The sequence below is a fragment of the Paroedura picta genome, chromosome 1 (genome assembly GCF_049243985.1).
Source record: "Paroedura picta isolate Pp20150507F chromosome 1, Ppicta_v3.0, whole genome shotgun sequence".
Taxonomy (NCBI): domain Eukaryota; kingdom Metazoa; phylum Chordata; class Lepidosauria; order Squamata; family Gekkonidae; genus Paroedura; species Paroedura picta.
The window spans coordinates 136419359-136441723 of NC_135369.1; the positions used below are offsets into that span (position 1 = coordinate 136419359).

General features: G+C 42.3%; 1 protein-coding gene across 2 annotated transcripts in view; it reads right to left on the reverse strand.

Annotated features, from left to right (window-relative positions):
- The window catches only part of ORC3 (origin recognition complex subunit 3), a 47761-nt gene that overhangs the window by 16940 nt on the left and 8456 nt on the right, over window positions 1-22365 (reverse strand). For both annotated transcript variants that reach the window (XM_077304804.1, XM_077304803.1), the window contains exons 3-11: window positions 20379-20476; window positions 15130-15274; window positions 12020-12124; window positions 11154-11308; window positions 10588-10724; window positions 6616-6775; window positions 5441-5554; window positions 3566-3699; window positions 1791-1854 (exon numbers count right to left, since the gene is read on the reverse strand). In XM_077304804.1, coding sequence (XP_077160919.1) covers window positions 1791-1854; window positions 3566-3699; window positions 5441-5554; window positions 6616-6775; window positions 10588-10724; window positions 11154-11308; window positions 12020-12124; window positions 15130-15274; window positions 20379-20476 — 1112 coding nt within the window. The remainder of the gene's footprint in view (window positions 1-1790; window positions 1855-3565; window positions 3700-5440; window positions 5555-6615; window positions 6776-10587; window positions 10725-11153; window positions 11309-12019; window positions 12125-15129; window positions 15275-20378; window positions 20477-22365) is intronic.

A 22365-nucleotide genomic window follows, 5' to 3' on the forward strand; every position in this document is an offset into this window, starting at 1 on the left:
AATATTTTTTTAGTTCTCAAGTACACAAACTGGAAGAGATCAAAGAGATCCTAGAAGAGAGCAAGGTCTCTGATTTCCATTGACCTTTCCTCTGCATTATCATAATACTTCAAAAGCTGTTGTGGAGTGTTCTCATAACCTTCAGAAAAAGCTTCTCAAGGGCTGCAGTCCAGAGGAAGAAGCAACAAAACCCTATTCTGTAAACAGGACCTATTGAGTTGGAGCCAAACTTACACTTACACAAGCAGGAGTCTTCTGCATGTGGTTTTCACTTTATGCTTCCTCTCACTGCAACCCACCCTTCTGCCACCACAGTTCAACAGCATTCCAACGTTACCTGGAACCTTCAGGAGTGGCAGGGAGGGTGGGAGGGAGGGGAGATGGGGCCACTCACAGAAGTGGTCAGGGCAGGAAAAGACAAGTCCTTTGTACATAGTTAATGCATGTACTTTGTTGGACATAACTAAAGAACCAATTAGACCAGTTTATCTGTATACCAGAGGAAAACAAAGCACACACCGTTCCATTAATTCGCTTCATTGTACTTTCTTTTCAGACTATTTACTTAAAATACTTATTAGCCACTTTTCTTCTATATGGAACTTAGGGCAGCTTAAAATACTGATAAAATCAATAAAATCCATTAAAAAGCATTTATAACCACAGTTTAAAACTGCTAGTAAAATAATTAAATGTGGTCCTAAATAAAGCCATTTTCATCATCCTTGTAAAGATCAAAAGTAAGCTGGGCCAAGCAGAGATTGCTCCATAATCATGGGGCTGCCACTGAGAAGCCCCGTCTCATGTGCCTCACAAAGGTCTTTCATTGATAGGATAGTCAAGACAGCCTTTCCATGTTTCTGCACTAGGGATATTGTTCAAATATGCATTTTTAAGGGGTCCAGGTTTTTGGCTGCTTCTGCACTGCAATTTGTCTTTTCAAGCACAGGCCCAAATTGCCCCCTCACTTGCCCTACAGCAAAAGAATCCCCAGAAACCTGTTTTTCATTTTTCAAAGGGGGAATGAACGGGGCTTAATTTGGGGCTGCCAGATGCAGAAATGCGTGCAATTGGGATTTTCTTGCACTCAATATTTTGAGTTGTATGGGAACCCCCCATTCCTCATTGCTGTTTTCCCTCCCCTTCCCTCTGTTCTAAAAAAACTGTCTTCTTATTACCTTCCCCCAACTCCCAAAGTGTCCCAAATGTAATTTTTTTTAAAAAACTTGCATTGTAACATCATAACATCACTGTGTAAGATTGCAAGACTGCTTTTTTAAAAATTTAGAAACAGCGTTGTCATGCAATCAAAAAGGGGTGATCGTGTGACAACGCTGTTTCTAAGGTAAGAAAGCAGTCTTGCAGTCATACACAGCAGCGTTATGATGTTATAATATGCATTTTCTTTTAAAAATTACATTCGGGATTCTTCGGGAAGGGGGAGGCAATCAATGGTGCAGAATGGTGGCATTAAGGGGCACAAAGTTGCAAGCAGGCACCATTTTGCAAAAACACCTCATACTTTGCTCCAATCTCAGGAGACCAAGATTCAAATCTCTACCTGCCATGAAAATTACCAGGAGACCATGAGCCACTCATTCACTCTTAGCTTAGCTTACCTCACAGGGATGTTTCTGAGGATAAAATGGAGGGTGGGAGAACCATGGATGCCACACTGAGCATCTTGAACAAAGACCAGAATAAAAAATGTACATAATATTCTTTATATTTCAGTGTAACACAATTTGAAAGGCAATTCACATCTTAAGATTTTTTAAAAATTAAGTTACCTTTAAACTTGCATCATCCGTCAGCAAAACTCTCTGCGTATTTGATTCCTGGTTTTCTACAAAACTAAACAGAGCGAGTGGGAAAAAATTTCAAATGGAAAACAGTACAGCATTGTTTTATAATAGATTGCTTCAAGAAAATCAGTTGCCTATGATAATTTGAATCCCTGGGAATTTTTAAGTTTGTTTTAGATATGTCACCTTTCAAATTGACTTCTCTATATGTTCAGAGGGTACCATTTCATGAAGGAGGATCAGAGAAAGATAATAAGACCGTTTCGCATGAGGAATCTTCCCCTGGACAGCTCTGGTTGTGGGCGGGTTTTAGAGCTCCCTCCACATGACATCGCCTGCATCCCAAGGCTGTCCAGAGGCTGGCTCACGTTTTGCCCAGATTTGCCTCGGAATGAGGGAAATCACAAAAGTGGATTTACCACATTTAATCTCACATCCCTTCAGTGAGCAACTAGGAGCAAGCCTGCATGGAAGGAGAAAGGCGCAATAGTCTCTGCAGCGTTGTCCTGCCCTTGCACCCACCTTCCCTTCTCCATTTCCTGCTCTGAGTAATTTTAAAAAATGGCTTGGTCTGCCTTGCAGACATTGTCAAAGGTAAAATAAAAACTTCTGCAATGTGTTCATGGTCTTTTGGGGATGAGGCAGGCAAAATGCAGCCCTGTTTGTGTTTTCTGGAGGTGGGAAATGAGCTGGGAAAGAAGGGGGGATGGTGGGTAATCAAGCGGCCTTCTCCCAATCATACAGGGGTCTGGCCGCTTTGTTTTTAAGGCAATCGTTTAGACAAAATGACTATTTGGGCTCCAGTTAACATGTTCAGTGTCTCAGAAATCCACTGAGACATTTAAAAAGTCCAAAAGAACATGAATCACCCCCCCAAAAAAGGGGGGGGATGCTGTGTCATTCTGGCATTTGTCCATGCAATGAGGAAGTGTTGATTTTCATTAAAAATACATTCATGTTGTGGCATTACAACATAGCAACGCAGAAGTGCTTTAAAAAAAAAAGAATTAATTTTGGGGCTGGGGGGGGGGGAGAGAAGAAAGTTTCAGCCCAAAAGAGAACTACTGTGTTGTGATTGTTGACTTGCTCTGATTGACAAGCCAAGGAGCAGGGGAAAAGTTTGGCTTGTTTTCCCTTGCAGCTTCATTGGGAGGCAAAAAGCTGTGATGGGACAGAAGGAAAATGCAGGAGTGATCTCCCGTGAGGAGGGCTACAAACATCCTGCTTTTGCCAGCAGGAGGCCATGTGCATTTTACTCCTCCGTGTGGAAATGGTCTAAGCCTTTTCCACATCCATTTGAGAAATTCATATTTCCTAGGTTGGGCCATCACATAACAAGTATATCTACATTCTATATTTAGGATAAAAATATGCAAGATAAACTATTTTATATTTTTTTAGTTTGCATAAAATTAGATTTTTCAGAAATAATTTGAGAAAGGCCTGGAAGTACAAACAGGAAAGAAGGAGCATGGGAAGGAAACATTATAAATGGAACTCCATTCACAGAATAGATCACTGCTGCTTACTGGAGTGCTCTGCACCTCCTGAAAAGCTACTTGGGAGTATGGGGGGAATTCCCAAAGGAGCTGAAGGGCAGAAGATCAAGGTTCCATCCCCAAAGGAGGTAACATTTGCAGCCTTAATATTTACTTGGAATCTTACTCAACTACAGTTCATACATAACCACCCCACACAGCTGAATGTCATGAGAATTTCAACTAAAGATGGACAAGTGCGAAATAATTTTCTTCTTTTACCTTCTAAAAGATGGCAATCTTCTAATGTTTTCACACTGACAGTGTGACAAAAATTTTACTCTCTTCCTAGATTCCTGGAGATCGCAGCATAGCACACTTAGCGGCTGGGAATAAAAATGCTCCAAAAGAGACAACTGCAAAAGACAAGGGCACAGAACTTCTTGTAATGGCCTTTAAAATCTCCAAGGCCTCATTTTGAAAATAAGCCAAGTACTGCTAGGCAGTCTTAAAATGAATCAATTATACTGAATTACAACTGGGCTAAAACAGAGTAGACTACAATTTAACATGGCCATGAACCAGGTTGCAGAATCATATACTTCCTTTATTATTATTATCAATAATTAAAAGCAATTTAATATATTATTCACCATAGTCAACCTTTTCTCATCTCCTTTCTTCCCTCATGATACATAACCAAACTGATCCACTGCTGATCCGACTTATTTACTCCAAAGAACAAAACTTTGATATGCAGCAAGGCAGACTGCTTAGCAACCCAGCCCACCAGAGTATATATAATTGATTACAAACATAGATCACACACCCATAGCACATTCACTGAGACTGCAGAGTTACAGAACAAAACCACGTATCAGAAGCCTTTGTGATTTGTTGAAAGATTGCTCTATAAATCTTTCAGAAACAAAATTTGTTTTAGTATATGACATCCTATTATTTCTTTTCACTATCTCTTTTAAGAGTATAAATCTGCCCGGTTTGGTTGCCAAGCAACCTTTATTCACTTCAGTACTGAAATTTCTGGGTGACTTCTCATTCGAGCCATTTACTGTATCCTAATATGTTTAAGGTACAACAGTTTCACTACATACTCAGAGCTCCAATGCTCAGAGCAGCTTCTCCATTCTATATAGGTGCATATTGATCCACTGCCTCCTCTGCAACAAATGGTGTGCCCCGAGAGCAAAGAAATCTGCATGTGCAAGGCCAATGTGTGGGAGGCAGCCTTGAAGTCAGCACTACCCTGAGCAGAGACAGCAGATGGCAATATTGATCAAGGGCCTACAAAAGAGGGGGGGGGGGGGCTCTGACATACAGCTTGATCCTAAATCTCCCATTCTACACAGAACTAAGTCTAGGTTCAGTAGGACTCTCTCCCAATTAAGTAAGCACTGGACTGTCATCTCACACTATCTCAAATAATTTTGGTAGGGTACTAATATACCTGCTGTGAGAAAGCACAGGCTTCCATTACCTTGAAATCTAACTACTTTTATACCCCAAATTCTTTAGCACTTTTAAAAATCACAGAGTCTGGCATTGCTGGGGAAGGGTGGGATATCATCAATCTAAATAAAATAAAATAAATTCTTACCATTGATGTATGTACAACCAATGAGATTTCTGTTTCCCAATTCTTCTCATCTCCAAGAAGTTGATCTCCCTCCCCCAGAGACCTGATTTTTTTGTGTCAGCACTTGGGCAGGATTTTCCAACTAACATCAGTGCTGGGAAATATAACTGTTGCCACTACCTCACATTCATCATGTGAGGTAGCAAACCTATTTCTGGAATGTATTACTTCAATTCAGAAACAGTTTTATTGCTGAAACTGCTATTTGCATCTACACGGAGGACTGATGTGATTGGAAGCGCCTCCATTCAAAAAATCCCTGCACATGGAAAGCTAAAAATAAAGCAGAGTTGCTTCTACTCATAGCCTTTCCCCTTCCACATCAATTTTCATTGTGCGGGAACTGGTTGTATGGAAAACTGTCAACTGGTGATGGAAACCTGCAGCCTGTAGTCCAGAAAGAAATTTACCGTCTTATTTATCTGTTATTTGGGAAACTAGACCAAAGTTCATTACTACAATAACTTACAAAGTTAGCAACTGTTCTTATCACAGCTTACCTGAAATCCCTTGATAAAGTTCTGAACAGAGAAATCATGGTACAAAAATATATTTATTAGCACTTGTAGAACTTTCTCACTAAGTTTAAAGGGAAACTGGCTTGTCAGAAGAAGCTGAAATAAAGGAAATAAAGAGGACATTATTTATATTTTATTGAGTACAAAATATATAGCTGAAATGTATAAATATCTAGCCTCCTCTGTCTCATGGTGTCAGGATAACAATTAGCATAATCCAGCCACAATTAAGCATTTTAAGTTCCATCACTTCCAGAAGAAGACAGATAAGTAATTCTCTTGCTAAGTCAATAAGACATTAACGAGAAAAAAACCATTAAAACCCAATGCCCTTTTTCTATTTTTATTTATTAATTTGGCTTATATACCACCCCTTACTGAAGTTTCAGGGTGGTGTTTATCACACAAGGGTTGGATGGGTTGAGTAAAGTAAAAGAATAACACAAATGATTAATAACTAATACCATAAACATTTACTTTCACTGTTGAAATCTTGCTGTTTTGATCAAAGACATTCATTCGATTAAGATGAAATTAAAGCTTCATCAAACAACAGGGTAACCACTGTGTCCTAAATGCAGACTCAACGGTTTGATTCAATGACCAGCATGGAAATGACCTGATGTTTATGGTACACATCCAAATCTTGCAGCATTGCCCCCATGGATTTGCATCCCTACACCACTGTAATGCTTTCAGCAATCAACAACTACTGGGCCCCTTCCTCAGATTAGAACGATTAGGCACCCCTAAAAATCTGTGCCCTGAAGCATTGAGAGTTAAGGCTGACCGTGGGGGTGGAGGGGAGAGGGAAGGTGAGTTTGATTTCTCTTCTTGCTGCCATAGCTATTATTTTGCGATGTTAATGTTTTAATGTTTAATGTGATGTGGGGTTTTTACTCGCCGCAAGATGTTTTACAAGAGTACTGGGTAATAAATCTAATAAATAAATAAACATAAATAAATAGAATCATAGATTGGAAGGGACATTCTTGGCCATCTAGTCCAACCCCCCTGCACTATGCAGGACACTCACAACCCTATCACTCATCCACTGTAACCTGCCATCCCCTTGAACCTTTACAGAATCAGCCTCTCCGTCAGATGGTTATCCAGCCTCTGTTTGCTGCTTTGAAATAAGGCAGATAGTTCCTTACCTTGTCAATTACAGTACTCAAGTGGTCTTTGCAGGAAAGAGACTGGAAGAGTTCTATGCACAGCAAAGAGGAAACTGAATGAGGAAGTAATTTGTGGATGATCATTGGAGAAGTGGCTATTCCAAAAATGAATACCAGAGGAAATTCATGAATACACCGACTAAGGAAAAAGAATGCAGATGGAAAAAAATTATTAACATAAGCTCATCTGTATGTAACAAACAGGTGGCAGTAAATTTCCATCATAACTCGAGATCAAAGAATTCAGCAACACTAATAAGATGCAAAACTCATGAGATTAGCAAATAAACAGCGAAACTTTATAATCCAAAGAATAAAACCCCAACAGCACTCTCTCTCGACCGTAACACAGCCTTTGACTCTTTTTAGCACCATCATTTAGACCTGCAGGACTTGACAGGCAAGAAGCCAAAAACTATTTATCAGCCACACAATTGTTTGGCAACCCTATACTCACCCACCTTCTGAACAGTTTTTTGCAATCCCAGGCCAGAAGGTTTATCAAGCACCCAGTGAGCTGCCATAGCATGGGCATAAGTTGTGCTGGCCTGCTCTAGCTAAATAGTATGTTTGAACAACATGGACCTGAGGCCTGTATCCATGTACACACTTCTAAAGACTTATGGGGGGGGGGGGGTTGGGGGAACCTGTCACCACTATCTTAAGAAAAATAAAGCGTCCTTACTTAAATTGGAATGTGTGGTTGGCTACAAGCCACTATTCCTGAATAATAGTAATTTTCTTTTTTAAAATGTATGTTAGAGGTACTGGTTGAACAAACTACTGGCCTGACAACTGACTTTACTTTTCCAATTTGCAACGTATGTACAAGTTTTGCTTTCCCAGCTGTATACTTGGTGTTCCATCCTTGGAAGACAAATACTTTGAATAGATGGACAGATGCCCAGGAAAATCTCTGAATGAGTTGATCTAATATATCCAAAGATTGATACATATGTTTCTATGGGAAATTTCTTATAAGCACAGTGAATCATTCCCCTCATACCATTAGAAGTGACTAACTGGAAGGTTTTGGTATCTGGGTTTTCATGTAATTGGCAAGAACCACAAAATATCAAAATATGGGAAATGAATTTAAGCCTCTATAGAACACAATTTTAAAAAACTAGTATTAATATTTATTAAATATTTAATACTAAATATTTGGTTAGTATCAAATGTTTAAAATTCTGTTCTAGACCAGAGGTAGTCAACCTGAGGTCCTCCAGATGTTCATGGACTACAATTCCCATGAGCCCCTGCCAGCATTTGCTGGCAGGGGCTCATGGGAATTGCAGTCCATGGACATCTGAAGGACCACAGGTTGACTACCTCTGTTCTAGACTACAGAGGCTTAAATTCATTTCCCTTATTTTGACCTTTTTTTGATTGTTGACTTTGATTTTGGTCAGAATATTTTCTCCTTTTTGTTTTTCACATAATTGGACCTATATAAGATAGCCACATGCCAAATACCCCTGAATCTCTCATAAGTAGGTAGCATGAGACTATCTGATTTTTCTGAAAGTATTTTGGTGAGAATCTCCAAAATTATATTTTATCTTTTAGTCTTTAAACAGGAAAAGGGAGAAGGAAATATGAGTATATATTTCATTTATATATACACTAGGGGCAAAGCCCGTTGTCTCCAAGAATACAACGGGCGCTAGAGCTTGTCAGTGGGAAGAGGAAGGGGAGGAGTTGTCCAGTCTGTAAGGGCATGGGGTTGAATGTGTGTTGTGTGGGAGGTTGTGGTGGCATGGTGGCAAATGAGGCCATGGGTGTGGAGATATGGGTGTCAAGAACCTGTGGTGTGGAATGTTCGTTGAGTGTGGGAGAGGACTGACTTTGGGAATTGTGGCATAGTGGTTACAGATGAGCTTTCCAGAGCAATTTCCTCAGATATGTGAAGGGAAAATCAGACTGGAGACTCTTCTTAGGGGAAGATTACATGGCAACCAGTTCCCCCCAGTTCTGCGTCATTTCCCTTCTTGTGTGAATTAGGCCACATTCACCGAAATGCCCCTCTGCCCTAATACACATAGGGTAGTCACAGTACACAGGTGTCCACCCTGTTCCTTCTCTCCCATATTTTCACTGTTGGTAAAATGTTATGTGCCCACATGCTTCTTTCATGGTTGCTCCTTAGAAGAACGGATTTTTGTACCCTGTTGCTTACTACCCAAAGGAGTCTCACACCTTTTCCATTTGTCTCTCCACAATAGTCAACCTGTGAGGTATGTAGGGTTGTGAGAGATCTGAGAGAACTGGGAATGGGCTGCAGTGACCCAGCAGGCCTCAGGTGTCTCAAAGCATTTTCCAATCGTCTTCCCCTTCTCTCCCCATAGCAGACTCCTCATGAGGGAGGTGGAGTAGCGAGCCTCACAGGGAAGCTGGCAACCCTAAGAGGAAGACTGTCTGTGCACAGCAGTCTTGACCTTAGTAAGGTTTTTAATACTGTTTTTTAATTTGTCAGGCCAAAGTTATTTGCCAGTTACTATTTCAGTTACGATGTGTCTCCAGACATTTACTTGTTCACTATTTAGTTTCAGGCTGTAAATATTTATTTAGATCTTCCTGCACTTTCCAGACTCACAGGACTGATGCTGGTCTGCCTGTCTGCGCCCCAGAATACAAACAGTTGCTGATAAGGGCTGGCCATAACCCATAGGCCAGGAGGGTCACACCTGCATCACTCCCTACCAACTGCAGGCAAAAATGGCTCATTTGAAGGCTGGACTCTGAGGCATTGTACGATTTTGAAGTCCCACCTCCAAACCTCCAGGAATATTTCCAACCCAGGGGTAGCCAACCTACAGGTGTGGCCTGGAGAGCTCCTGGAATTACAGCTCACTTTCAGATTATAAAGATCAGCTCCTCAGGCAGAAAGGGCTACTTTGGACAGGGTTGTGGTAGAGAAGAAACATTTAAGGCTTCCCACACAGGTTGTTGTTGCTGAATTGAAAGACTTGAGGCCTACTGCACAGGGTTGTTGTGCAGATGAAACAGGAGACAAAAGAGCCAGCTTCCTCTGCAGAATAACGCTCTGCAGTGGCCTCAAATCTGCAGAGAGTTGCAAAGAAGAAAGACACATGGCTGGTGCAACCTCTGTTCTCATCCCCCTTGGCAGCCCTGCTGACCTCCTCTCCCTGTGGTGGTCAGAAGCAGACTGGCAGCCAGACTGGGCTGGGTGAATGGAATTTTGGTCTGTCCTGGTGAGGGGCCAATAGGAAGGTACTTTGCGCGTCTCCCCATTGGCTGCTTGGCCCTGGATGGACACTCGCTTCTGATAGGGCCCTCCCTAACTCCTCCCCAGGTGGCCTTACTCTTTTATTTAATAGGACCCTGTCCTATTTAAAGATTTGGTATAATGGTAATTCTTTCATATTTACTCAACTGAAGATTAGATTGGCTATAAACAAAAATCTTAAGAGAAATATGAGTAATCTCTCTCTCTGGCTGGGACAAAAGGTTTTCAGCTGACATCAGGAAATCAACTTCTGACTTCTCTTCAGTCAAAAGATTCTAGCCTATGTATTATTTCCTGAAGAAACTACACATCAAATAGTCATCTCAATATGACCTTCTGATTTAGCGGTAAATGTGCAAAGATCCTTTTCTGTGCGTCTTGTTTTAATTTCTACATCATGTTTCAGTCAATTCATGATTCAATTGAAGTCACAAGATTGCTCAGAAACATAAGGGTTTTTTTTCTTTAGAATAATTTTTCCTTAAGTCCTATGTGCATTTGAATACATCCTACTGAACAGAGCAGCTTCCTTTCCACAAGACATGCATTCAACTGGGATATAAATCTACTTCTGCAGTTACTTGTACATGTCCCTTTATTTCTTGCATATAATTTAACTTCCAAGACCAACAGAGTGGCCCCACTGTGCATTTCCTGCACAGAATGGACTGGAAAGATGATGTAACTTCCCATTGTATTACCTGATGATAATAATGAAGTCTTGTAGAACTTTGGTTGTGAAACTTTCCATGTCCTTGAAAATAACTACAACTGGAGGAGGTTCCCAATGCTTGGATAAGATTTCTTGGGTTTTGCATAGTGTGCTGGCATCTTTTTTCTTCACGTTATTGTGTATAGGTGGAAAAAGAAGTTGGAAAAGAAGTCAAATATAGTGCCTAATATATTTAGCTATGAAGCAAGCGTCCCTGCCCCATCCCCATCCCCATCCCCATCCCCATCCCCATCTCCACCCCCACATACCTCAATCCCACCCTCTTTTAGACAAGTGAAAACTGGCAGGGAAACTTTTCATGACATGGAGACAAATAATATTGTCTGGTAAATAAGATCTCATGAAGCCTCCTCATTAAATTTGCAGATGACACGGCTGCCGGGGACTCCCTGCCCGCCAAATGACCGCCGCCCGGGGGAGGCCCCGCCGCCCGACGGACCTCCCACGATCCGTTAAGTGCCTAGAGCCTGCTGTATTACTCATACAGCGGGCTTGATTACTAGTGCTACATAAAAGGTAAATTCTCAGGCTTACTTTTGTTATATTCCTGTACCAATCAGTAAGAGAAGACACAGAACAGCACATCCTGTTTGTGGAAGCCTTAGAATACTCTTCCTCTTCAGGTGAATCTGCATCTACGTGACAGCCCATCAGCTGAGCCATCAGCTTCTGCAGCAGGTGTTTTATGCCTTTATAATAAACATGTAGAAAGCTATAAGGCTAGATTTTTGCACATATTATTCAAGTCTAATTTTTTTCTTAAATATAGCCAATTTTACGGTTTGTTTATATTGCATGCAGATCTCCAAACATAAAACAACTCATTCTATGGTCATTCAAAATCTGTAACAACAGAAAAGTTTTTCAATGAGAATTATTCAGATTTGCAGTGCTTGGAACGTTGTTGAAAGGATGGTCAATTTTTTACATACATGATGAATATTGTATGATGATACCTGAGATTCTACCACCTACAAAAAGTGCAGAATTAATGGTTACAGATATAGGGACATATTCACATACGATTTGATGTAATAGGTATGTGATCTTTGGCTAGACCCTTCCCTAACAAGTGCATTAAATTTAAACCAGTAATCCATCTCACTTTCATTGAAAAACAGTTTGTAGTTAGGCACCAACACTCTGGTTTGTTCTCTTCTCTCCATAGCTCAAACCAAACTTTAATCCTGTTCTCCACACTAGGATTAAGAAATAGCCAATTGAAAGCAATTTTAAAAGCCACTTATCAACACTTTAGTTTCAAGTTTAAGGGCCTCACAGGAAACAGAACAGCTTTTCTACATCCATTGAACTAATTAAGTTGGACTATTAAATACACACTGTGTTATAGATACTGCCTATCAGTTGGAAATGCCTCCTCAAATTAGCATAATATTTACCTGGACATTCCTTGGACCTCAGTGACACCACAAAAGGAGTAACATCCTCCTGGAGAACTTCTGAAAGACTTTTAAATGTCAGGTCATGGTCGGTGACATTCACACCTAATATAATGGGAGGTCAAAACTTTGCTGGTTAAGTTGACAAAAAAACACCAGATTACTCCAACCAGACAAAGAAACTTTGTTTACCACACGTAAATTTCACAGGTCAGACCTAACATATATTTTATGTTACTTTTTCTATTCTATATTGAAGACCCTTGTTTGAAATCTGTTCCACTTAATATTTCTAGCAAGGCCTTGGAGGAGGAGCTGGTCTCATGGCTTAAGTGCCACTCAGAGCTTAACACCACTCAGGGCGGCTGTCCTGCCCCTGAGTGCCTCCTCCTCCAACAGGCTTGCCTGTCTGTTCAGTGGCCAGCCAATCACCAATGCAAGTTGACATACTGCATGAGAAATCTGCAATTTGGAGACAATTTTTTTTAAGCCCCACTCCAACAGTCTAAAATAGCTCTTTGGATTGGACCTCATGACTTAAGCAAAAGAAAAATGAAAACACTAGAAAGGAGGAAGAACTTCTTCATATAAAAGACCAAAGTAAGCCAGAGAACTGAAGGTAAGAAAAAACTCCAGCCAAATGGCTGAACTTAATTCTCCTTATTTTTATTTGTACTTTGTTTTTCTTGTAAAGTTAACAACTTGAGATTCCCTTATAGAAAAATACTGAATCTTTAAAATAATATAAAGTATGAATCAAACAATAGCCACCAAAATGGATTCCGGATAAACTATATGATTCTATTTCCCATTTTCAGTTTCTTTCTTCTTCAGTGGTATTATTTCAAATATAGTTCCTCTAATTCTTCCAACAGTCACATATATCATGTCCTGGCAGACTCAAACTTTCTGGGAGGTTTTCTAACAGCTCACAGGCTTCGAAGAATTAATCTTTTAGCACTGAGCTCTATTCCATTTTATGCATCTAAGAGTCATGTGTATACACAGCATGCCTTGATTTACACCTTTAACTGCACTCCCTTCTGCTGCTTCCAGCACCACTTGAGGGCCTCCCAACATTCAAAAGATCATTTAAATGGGTGAGAAGCAACATTATGAGATATAAGACCCAGAAATTTTGCATCCATGCAATTTGGATCCTGCTGGAAGAATTCAAATTCCAAGAAGGAAAGACAAAATGATATCTGTGACATTCAAGGAAGTCTTAATATACAACTCCTATAATTTTAATCAAATCTGCATGAAGTTACATGCAAATAATACCAATGAGTCAGATAACATATGCATGCACAACCTTAAAAGAGGTTAACAATTGAGTTACTCTACATCAACCAAGAATCTCTGCTCTCCACTAGCAATATAACAGAACTCTGGCACTGTATAAGAAATACAATGATCTTCTTCTGCAAGTAAGATATTTTATCAACTACACTAATCAGGCTAAGCATTAAGGTCTATCAAAAATTAATAGTAATGTTGATTCCCCACCTGTAAAAATACAGACACACGGAATGGGTTACCATGGTAGCTGTGTAGTCCATTGTATACATACTGGATGAAGCATAATATTTGTTGAATTTAATTAAGACATAATTATCAGTTCTACTTACTGCAAGCTAGGATTCATGGCCTGGTGGTAAAGAAAATTACTGCAACATTCTGATTGATCATACAGTTATTAGAGATTAGCAATGATTCTACATCCCGGTCTGTCTTTGGTTCAAGTCTTTGGCTCTTACCAGGCAAAGAAAACGGCCTGTTCCTCTCTGGAAAGTAATTTTTTATAAGCTCCCTCACAAAACCAAAGTTTATTTTATAGCTGAGATCATCCTTATCAAGGCTAGAGAAATGGAAGAAGAGTGCATCACTACCGTTTAGGTAAATCATTGGAGATTGGGAGGGAGGTTCTTGAGAGCAGCTTCTTGGACCTGTCAGCAGTTTCTGGAGGGCAGATATAATGGCTGTAGGGAGGTGGAGTGGGGAGGTAGAGATCCCAGACTATTGGCTTATCCTGCAAGGGTGTCATCTTTCCCAACCTCCAAGAACAGGGTATTTAACATTATGTAATCCTATTGTTCTCTGCAAATATTTGGGAACTCCCCTGTGTTTATATTTCTTCTGCGGTAAAAATATTTAAAAGGTTTTTCTCTCAGCTGGGCAAAAGTACCCTAATTAAGCTGTTTGGCTTTCAGGATCTTCTCTACTCTCATATCTTGCCCTACTGTTCTAAAGTGGAAAAATATTGCTATATTTTACTAATATAACACTACAATCTGTTGCTTATCAGCAAGCACAAGATGTTCACCCTGGGTAGAAGAAGAGTTGAGTTTTATACATCACTTTTCACTACCTGAAGGAGTCCCAAAGCATCTTACAAATCCCTTCCCTCATTCTCCCCACAACAGGCACCATGTGAGGTAGGAGGGGCTGAGAGAGCTTTGACAGAATTGTTTTGCGAGAACAGCACTGTGACTATCCCAAGCTCACCCAGCTGGCTGCATGTGGAGGAGTGGGGAATCACACCTGGCTCACCAGATTAGAAGCCGCCACTCTTAACCACTATACCAAGCTGGCTCTCCGAACTGTACTGCATTTCTTTTTTTGCTGCAAAAATAGCAGATGAGGTATATCTATGCTACTTACTAACTCTCAGGAAGGAACAAACTGGATAAAACTATTACATAGAAAGGTGAAAGGGCAATCATAACAGCACAAAGTGTGTCTGTGGGAAGCGCAGCCCCTCTCCCAAACACTCTTCTCCCAGCCAAAGTCACTTCCAAAACAGAGCTCAGCTGAAGGACAAAAGCCGAGGCTGGAGAAACCTCACTCCTCCATCTGCCTGCCTGTATGCTCTTCTCCTACTAAAATGAAAACCCCTCCCTCTATGTGCAAGGTGACAGTTCTAGGGGTAAACAGACAGCCCTGCCACCAACTTATCTAGTCTGGCCCTCCCTATTTTTTAATTCCATAATCCCAGACTCCGAAAAAGGATTCTACTCAGTTTCATTATATCCCACAGTTGAATTCAGAAGGCAGTGATGTCGGGTAACGTTAAATACATTTAAAATTCCAGGCAAAAACAGTGTTACCTAGAATGAGAGCAGCAGCGGGAATTTCATTTGCCTTCATCCGACAAGACCATTCTGTTTTCTTCTCCTTGAAATCTGAATGAGATTTTCTCAAAAACCTTATGAGGTTATCAAAAAGTTTTTTATTCAAGTCCTCTTGCAATTGCTATAAAAATACAAATAACTTTTTGTTAGACGAGTAAGGAAAATCTGTGTGTCCTTCACTGTATTTTTAAACGACTATCCCTAAGCAATTACATATAATTGTTTTGTTTGCCAGACAAATGTTTATAGAACCATAATTTATTATGTAGCTGAAATAAATGCTTTCTTGTGGTTTCCCTAGATGTTTTAACCAAATGTCAAACAATTCATAGCCACTGCATCTCTGTTTAAGTGTTCTGCCCAGTAAGTCATACTGAACCTTAAAAAAAATGGTGCTTTTCTCTACCAGAAGGGGTCTCAAAGCAGCTTACAATTGCCTCCCCCTTTCCTCTCCCCACAACAGACACTCTGTGAGGTGGGTGAGGCTGAGAGAGCCCTGATATTACTGCTCAGTCAGAACAGCTTTATCAGTGCCGTGGGAAGTCCAGGGTCACCCAACTGGCTGCATGTGGAGAAGAAGCAGGGAATCAAACCTGGCTCACCAGATTAGAAATCAGCGCTCCTAACCACTATACCATGCTGGCTCTGTTACAAAATAATAGAAAAAACACTGTTTTGTAGTACTAGTACAAACAAAAGCCATCTTTTCAGGCATCAGCTGATGGCTAGATAAAATCAATTATTTCACCTAGTTTGATACAAGACAGGAATTTGCACTATGATAAAGAGACCACACTCCCACCTGGATACACCAAGCAATTATCCACCTGTTTTCAGAATAGTCTCAAGTCTCCCAACATAGAGATAACCCCCGATGACAACAGCAATTGAAATGTTTTTTCTTAAATTTTATGTGTAGGCCCATTTTTTTATTTATAACATTTATATACTGCCCTCCGCTAAGGCTCAGGGAGGTTTACACATAACGCAATAACAAGGACAATACATCAAACTCAGTGACTATAGCAATAATAATAATTGCAGTAAGCAGAGAAGACAACATTGGAACAAAGTAAATGATCTAACAGACCCAAGGTTAGTCAGTTCAGGTATACGGGTTCAACTGAGGGAATTTTTGGGTGCACAGTAGATGTTGTTTAGCTTTGGCTTACCTCAACCAAATGCCCAGTGGAGGACTTCCCTTTTGTAGGCCCTGCGGAACTGTTTAAGTTCCATTAGGGCTCTGATCTCCACTGGGAGCTTATTCCACCAGGTGCGGGCCAGGACAGAGAAGACTATGGCCCTGGTTGAGGTCTAGCGGTCAGGGATCCCTAGCTAGTTGGAGGTGGCAGAGCACAGACCTCTTTGAGGGGCGTAGGGCCCTCAGGTACACTGGGCCCAGACCATATACGGCCTTGAAGGTAATTACCAAACCCTAAAGCCTGATCTGGAATTCAACAGGTAACCACTGCAATAGTTGGAGGCCACATGTAGGATCTCTATGGTGTTGCTGTGAGAACCCTGGCCTCTGATTTCTGGACCAACTGTAGTTTCTGGATCAAAGTTAAAGGAAGGCCTGCATAGAGCAAGTTGTAGAAGTCTTGCCTAGAGGAAACAGTCGCATGAATCGCTGTGGCTAGGTGTTCCGGGGCCAAATAGGGCTCTAGTAGTTTGGCTTAAGAGCCTCTTGTGGCGCAGAGTGGTAAGGCAGCCGTCTGAAAGCTTTGCCCATAAGGCTGGGAGTTCAATCCCAGCAGCCGGCTCAAGGTTGACTCAGCCTTCCATCCTTCCGAGGTCGGTAAAATGAGTACCCAGCTTGCTGGGGGGTAAACGGTCATGACTGGGGAAGGCACTGGCAAACCACCCCGTATTGAGTCTGCCATGAAAACGCTAGAGGGCGTCACCCCAAGGGTCAGACATGACTCGGTGCTTGCACAGGGGATACCTTTACCTTTACCTTTACCTAGTTTGGCTTGGCGAAGGTGACAGAATGCCAGCTGCACTACTCTTGTGACTTGGGCCTCCACTGAGACGGAAGCTTAGAGGATCACTCTCAGGATCCTGGTGAAGCAAGCCACTGATAGCTGCACGCCATCCAGTTTGGGCAACCACACTTCCTCACTTGGACCCTTCCTGCCCAGCCATAGGACCACTGTCTTTGAAGAATTGAGCTTCAGACAACACTGCTTGAACTGCTTCGTCACGGCTTCCAGGCAGCTGGTTAATGCTTCTGGGGGAGAATGAGGGCGGTCATCCATCAGGAGGAAGAGCTGGGTGTCATCCACATATTGATGGCATCCCAGCCCGAACTTCCATACCAACTGGGCAAGAGAGCGCATGAAGATGTTAAACAGGATAGGAGAGAGGATCACTCCCTGTGAAACTACACATGTATGTTGGTACCGGTTTGATGAACTCTCCTACTGCTACCCTCTGTCCCCGACCCCAGAGAAAGGAGATCAGCCACTGAAGGTCCATCCCCTGTACTCTGGCTTCGGTGAGGTGATGAGCTAAAAGCTCATGATTGACTGTGTCAAACACTGTTGAAAGGTCTAATAGTACAAGAAGCACTGATCCGCCTTGGCACAACTGGTGATGGCAGTTGTCCATCAGGGTGACTAGCACTGTTTCTACCCCATGGCCAGACTGGAAACCTGACTGGGATGGGTCTAGGACTGAAACTTCTTCCAGGAATGCTGATATTTGATCCATGACAACCCTTTCAACCATTTTTTTCTACGAGTACTACTGCAAAACAGGTCGGTAGTTGTCAGGCTCTCACAGGTGTAGAGATTTGTTCAGCAGCAGGTTATCCACTTTAGCACCTCAGGAAGTCTTCTGTTACAAGGGAAAGGTTGATAATCTTCCAGGGACAGCCCTTAGAGCGCCCGGCTCCCCAGCAGCCCAATCCAGACGCACCCAATCCACAGGCAGCGGGCCAATCTGGATGCACCCAGCAAGGCTGGCACCTCTGGATTGGGATGGCCCCTAGAGCGCCCACCTGCCCCAGCCCCGTAGTGCCGCTCACCAAGTCTCACACACCCCGGGCCACCGAGGGCTCCGCTTGGCTAACTCACCCCCTTCCAGGGTGCAGGGAGTCACGCAGCCTTCCGTCTCCCCGCCACAGAGTCACCACTCCACACACACCTTCTTGCCAGAGATACCCCACGGCCCGGGGCCTCTGCCTTGACAGAGCCCTTCCCGCCCGTGGAGCCGCACTGCCCTCTGCCCGCCTGCCAGCGGACCAGGCCCTCCTGATGGCCCTCACTGCCAGTGCCATGCTCCCTGGCCGCTCTCTGCACAGCAAGGACACACCGCGACCCCCACGACTGCCCGGCCACCGCCCTCTCTGCCAGCCTCCAGCCCCTGCACACCTGCTGCCGCTCGCCTACCTTCTCGGCAGCTTGGCCACCAACAACCTCCTCGCCACCAACGCTGAGGTTACCTCCAGTACGTCCCCCCCCTTAGCCCGCTCTACCTGCCGTTGCCCGCCAGCACCCATTGCATTCCTGAATCCAATGGGCCTTTCGGCTAGTAAAATATAAATTTAAAATTTCCCACAAACCTTCCAAGTTCACCCATAAACATTACTAATGAGATAACTTGCCCACACCCAGCTATCAGGAAAGTCACATCCTAGCTGCAGTTTTTTGGAGGCAAGTCCCATTAATTTCAGTGGGATTTATATCCAACTAAGTGTAATAGGAGGGCTGCAGCTGATCCTGCCTGAGTATACTCCAATATAGCTCTCAGTTTTGCAATGGAAGCTGCTTCCCAAATAATTGTGTATAGGACTGTAAACTTCAGTTATTTGTGCCATATAATGGCCCAAAAAAACTGCCTGCAAGCTTTATTTATCTTCCCTGTAGAAAAAAGCATATACAAAAATTGCTCTAGGGTAGCAATAGTCAATGGCTCAGAAGCCACACATGACTTCCACTGTTCCACCTGTGGCTCTTTTGAGCACCATTCCCCAGTCTAGCAGCACTTCACGTTCCAGGAAGGTTGGCAAAGTGATTGCTGAGTCAAACATGTGGCTTACACATGGTTTCCATCTTGAAACACTAGATGAATTGAGGGACAGGTAGTGGCAAGCCTCCCTAAGCTACAATCCTCATGCCAGGGATGGAAGGGTGCATGCTTTCTAACAACCTCACATATGTACACTTCTCTGCACCCTCCATGGTCTCAGCCAACGACTGAGATCCCTGTCAGGAGGAGTTGACCTTAGAGAAGAGGCATTAAAGCCAATACCATGACAGCCATCCAAGGGGGAAAAAACTGATCGCAGTGGGGTTCTGATTGTTTTACTATTCTTTCTCCATGACAAGCTTGCTCTCCTCTGGGCACCTCATGCTGAGAAGAGAGAAAGAAGGCAAAGATGGAAGTCCTTTGATGTAGCAGTTAGGAGTACAGACTTCTAATCTAGCATGCCGGGTTCGATTCTTCACTCCCCCACATGCAGCCAGCTAGATGACGTTGGGCTCACCACAGCACTGATAAAGCTGTTCTGACTGAGCAGTGATATCAGGGCTCTCTCAGCCTCACCCACCCCACAGGGTGTCTGTTGTGGGGAGAGGAATGGGAAGGCGACTGTAAGCCGCTTTGAGCCTCCTTCAGGTAGAGAAAAGCGGCATATAAGAACCAACTTTTCTTCTTCTTCTTCCCATCAATCCAGACACACAGCAGTGAAAAGTAAAGACCCTACAAGTAAAGACCCTACATGCTCAGGACGTTGGATAAGTTGGTGTTACATATTTAATATTAATAGTGTTCGGTGGGGTGACACAATGGACATACAGTAGTCATGTAGCCCTTCTGGTTGATGGTAATTATGAATATGGCTGTCAGAGTCATAGAATGAGCATCAATATTTTATAGCCTCCCATCAGCTATCTGCCTTCCTGTGAAGTCCATTCCTCACAGCCAATATGGATGTACCGCAGTGGAAAGTTAGCAAACAAATATTATTTGTTTATTTATGTTTACATCTGTCCCCACCACACCCAGAGCCAGTCCAGCTCGTGGCGGTTTACAGTAAAAACAAAAATACAATATAGAATTTAATAAAACAAATTAAAAAATCACTGGGAAAAGTAAGTACTCTTCACCCACCCCATTACAAATTTTAAAAAGAAAAAGAAACACCATTGTTTCCCTCAGAGTATTTCCAAGACCACACTGATAGTCAGTTCCATGCTTAGAATTAAAAGCAGAGCACTTACCTCTGTTTCAGATGTTATCCGTTTCCATAAAGACTGAGAAGTATTGAATCGTAGCTCACTGTCCTCCGAGTCATTATTACCTTCACAAAAATAATCAGCTAGAAAAGCAAGTGATTAGAAAAAAGATGGTCATCATGCTCACTCTTTTTAAAACAGGTTCCAGGATACAAGGAATATGTAATTCCTGTGATGAAGAAAGTACACAGTGATATCCATTTATATCTAATTTCAATTCAGAAATCTAATTCTTGTTTCAAGGCCCTTTGAAGCCAGAGTTCTTGAAGGAATGCCTTCTCCTGCCCTGACCAGTTAAGACCCTCTTCTCAGGGCACTATTTTTTTTTGGATGCCCACCACCTTTAGGCATCAGGCCAAGACCATTTTACTCTGAGTTTTGACTGAAGGGTTCACTCATACTAATCCAAAGTTGGATGCTGGACAGCCTTATTGTATCAATTCTTCTCTTGCAATTTTGAGGAGGAGGAAGATTAGGAGGAAGAGCTGGGCAGTTTAAAGTAAAAGGAGTGTAGGCTTGGGAAGAATGGCATATTTCACACACACCTCTCCCCAAGGGTGTCAAGATTGCCCCACATTAAACATGTGTAGTCATGAAGGGAAACTACTATTGGAATCCACCATGAGATGTGTTGCTTTCTATTTCCTGAGATGTGGCATTGTTTTCAACGAGGCACTAAAAATCCGTCACCAACTCCTCTGACCCTAAGACACTTTTAAAAATTCAAATTAACAGGATCTAGGTAGATTAAAATCAGTGGAAGAGCAATGAGTAAGACACATAATTTTTTTAAAGTAAATTAAAAATACTGCTGACTGTTCCCTTCCCTCTACACCCCCCCCCCTGAGGCAGGGGACAGAGGTTTGGAGGAATTAAATAAAAGAAATGATAAAACTCCTGGGAGTAAAAAGGAACTGGAAAGGATGTGTCTGAGATGCAGAAGACACATGAAATTTCCCAGCATTCCTCTACATTCCTGCAGTTCCTTCTTTTTCCCCTGCAGTTCCTTCCGACACCCAGAAAGATCATTCCTTGGGTTATGGGATCCATGCAGAGGGGCATAATTGTAGGTCAGTGGAATGCAGTGAAAAGGAACAAGGAAATTGTTCTGGGGCCCACCTTTATGAGCCCTTTGGATGCCCTTCCTTCTGGGCAGTAGGTGGTACAAACTGGGACTACACTGGTAGGTTGAGAAGGAACAGATGGGATTTTGCTGCCAATAGTGTATTTTCATACTGTTTGGGGTTTTATTGCAAACTGTTTTGAGCAGCATGATCAGGAGCAGCAGTTAATAAATCTAAATACTGAATGAATGAATGAATGAATGAATGAATGAATGAATGAATTCAACCCCAATCCTCTGTAGAACTGCACTTATGGAAGAGGAAAGGGTGAGTGGCAGGATATATACCTCTGACTCTGCCAGGCCCACCTAGAAACCTCCCCTTCACAGGCAGACATGTACTCTGACAAAAAATCTGTACAGTCAGTCAGTAGTCAAAAGAATAGAGATTTTCATAGAAATCAGTAATTCATAGAGCTGAAGCAAGAGGGGTGACCATTTTTCAAACTGTGGCAATACTGAAAACAATTAAACGTTATACCATGAGTCTATAGCATGATTAGGGATGGACACAAACCAGGAAAACACAATTTGTGGCCAAAGTACAAATCAAACTGGGAAGTTTGTTCATGAACCAAGCTGGCCTCACAACCTGCATTCATACGGACTGCAGTCTCATTAAACAAGGTTTGCAGAAACCTTGAAAAACAGCTGAGGGGGGAGCAGACTGCTTTGGACTGTCTTGTGTAGTCCCTTTAAACTTTCAAGAGACTGCAGAAGATAGCCAGAAAAATAGCCAAACATTAGAGTACCTCAGCTGTGTGTGGGCTTTTGCTGGGAACCGAAAGCAAGGGTTTTAAGAGACACAATTCCTTTAAAGCCCTGCTTTTTGTTCTATCCACCAACTGC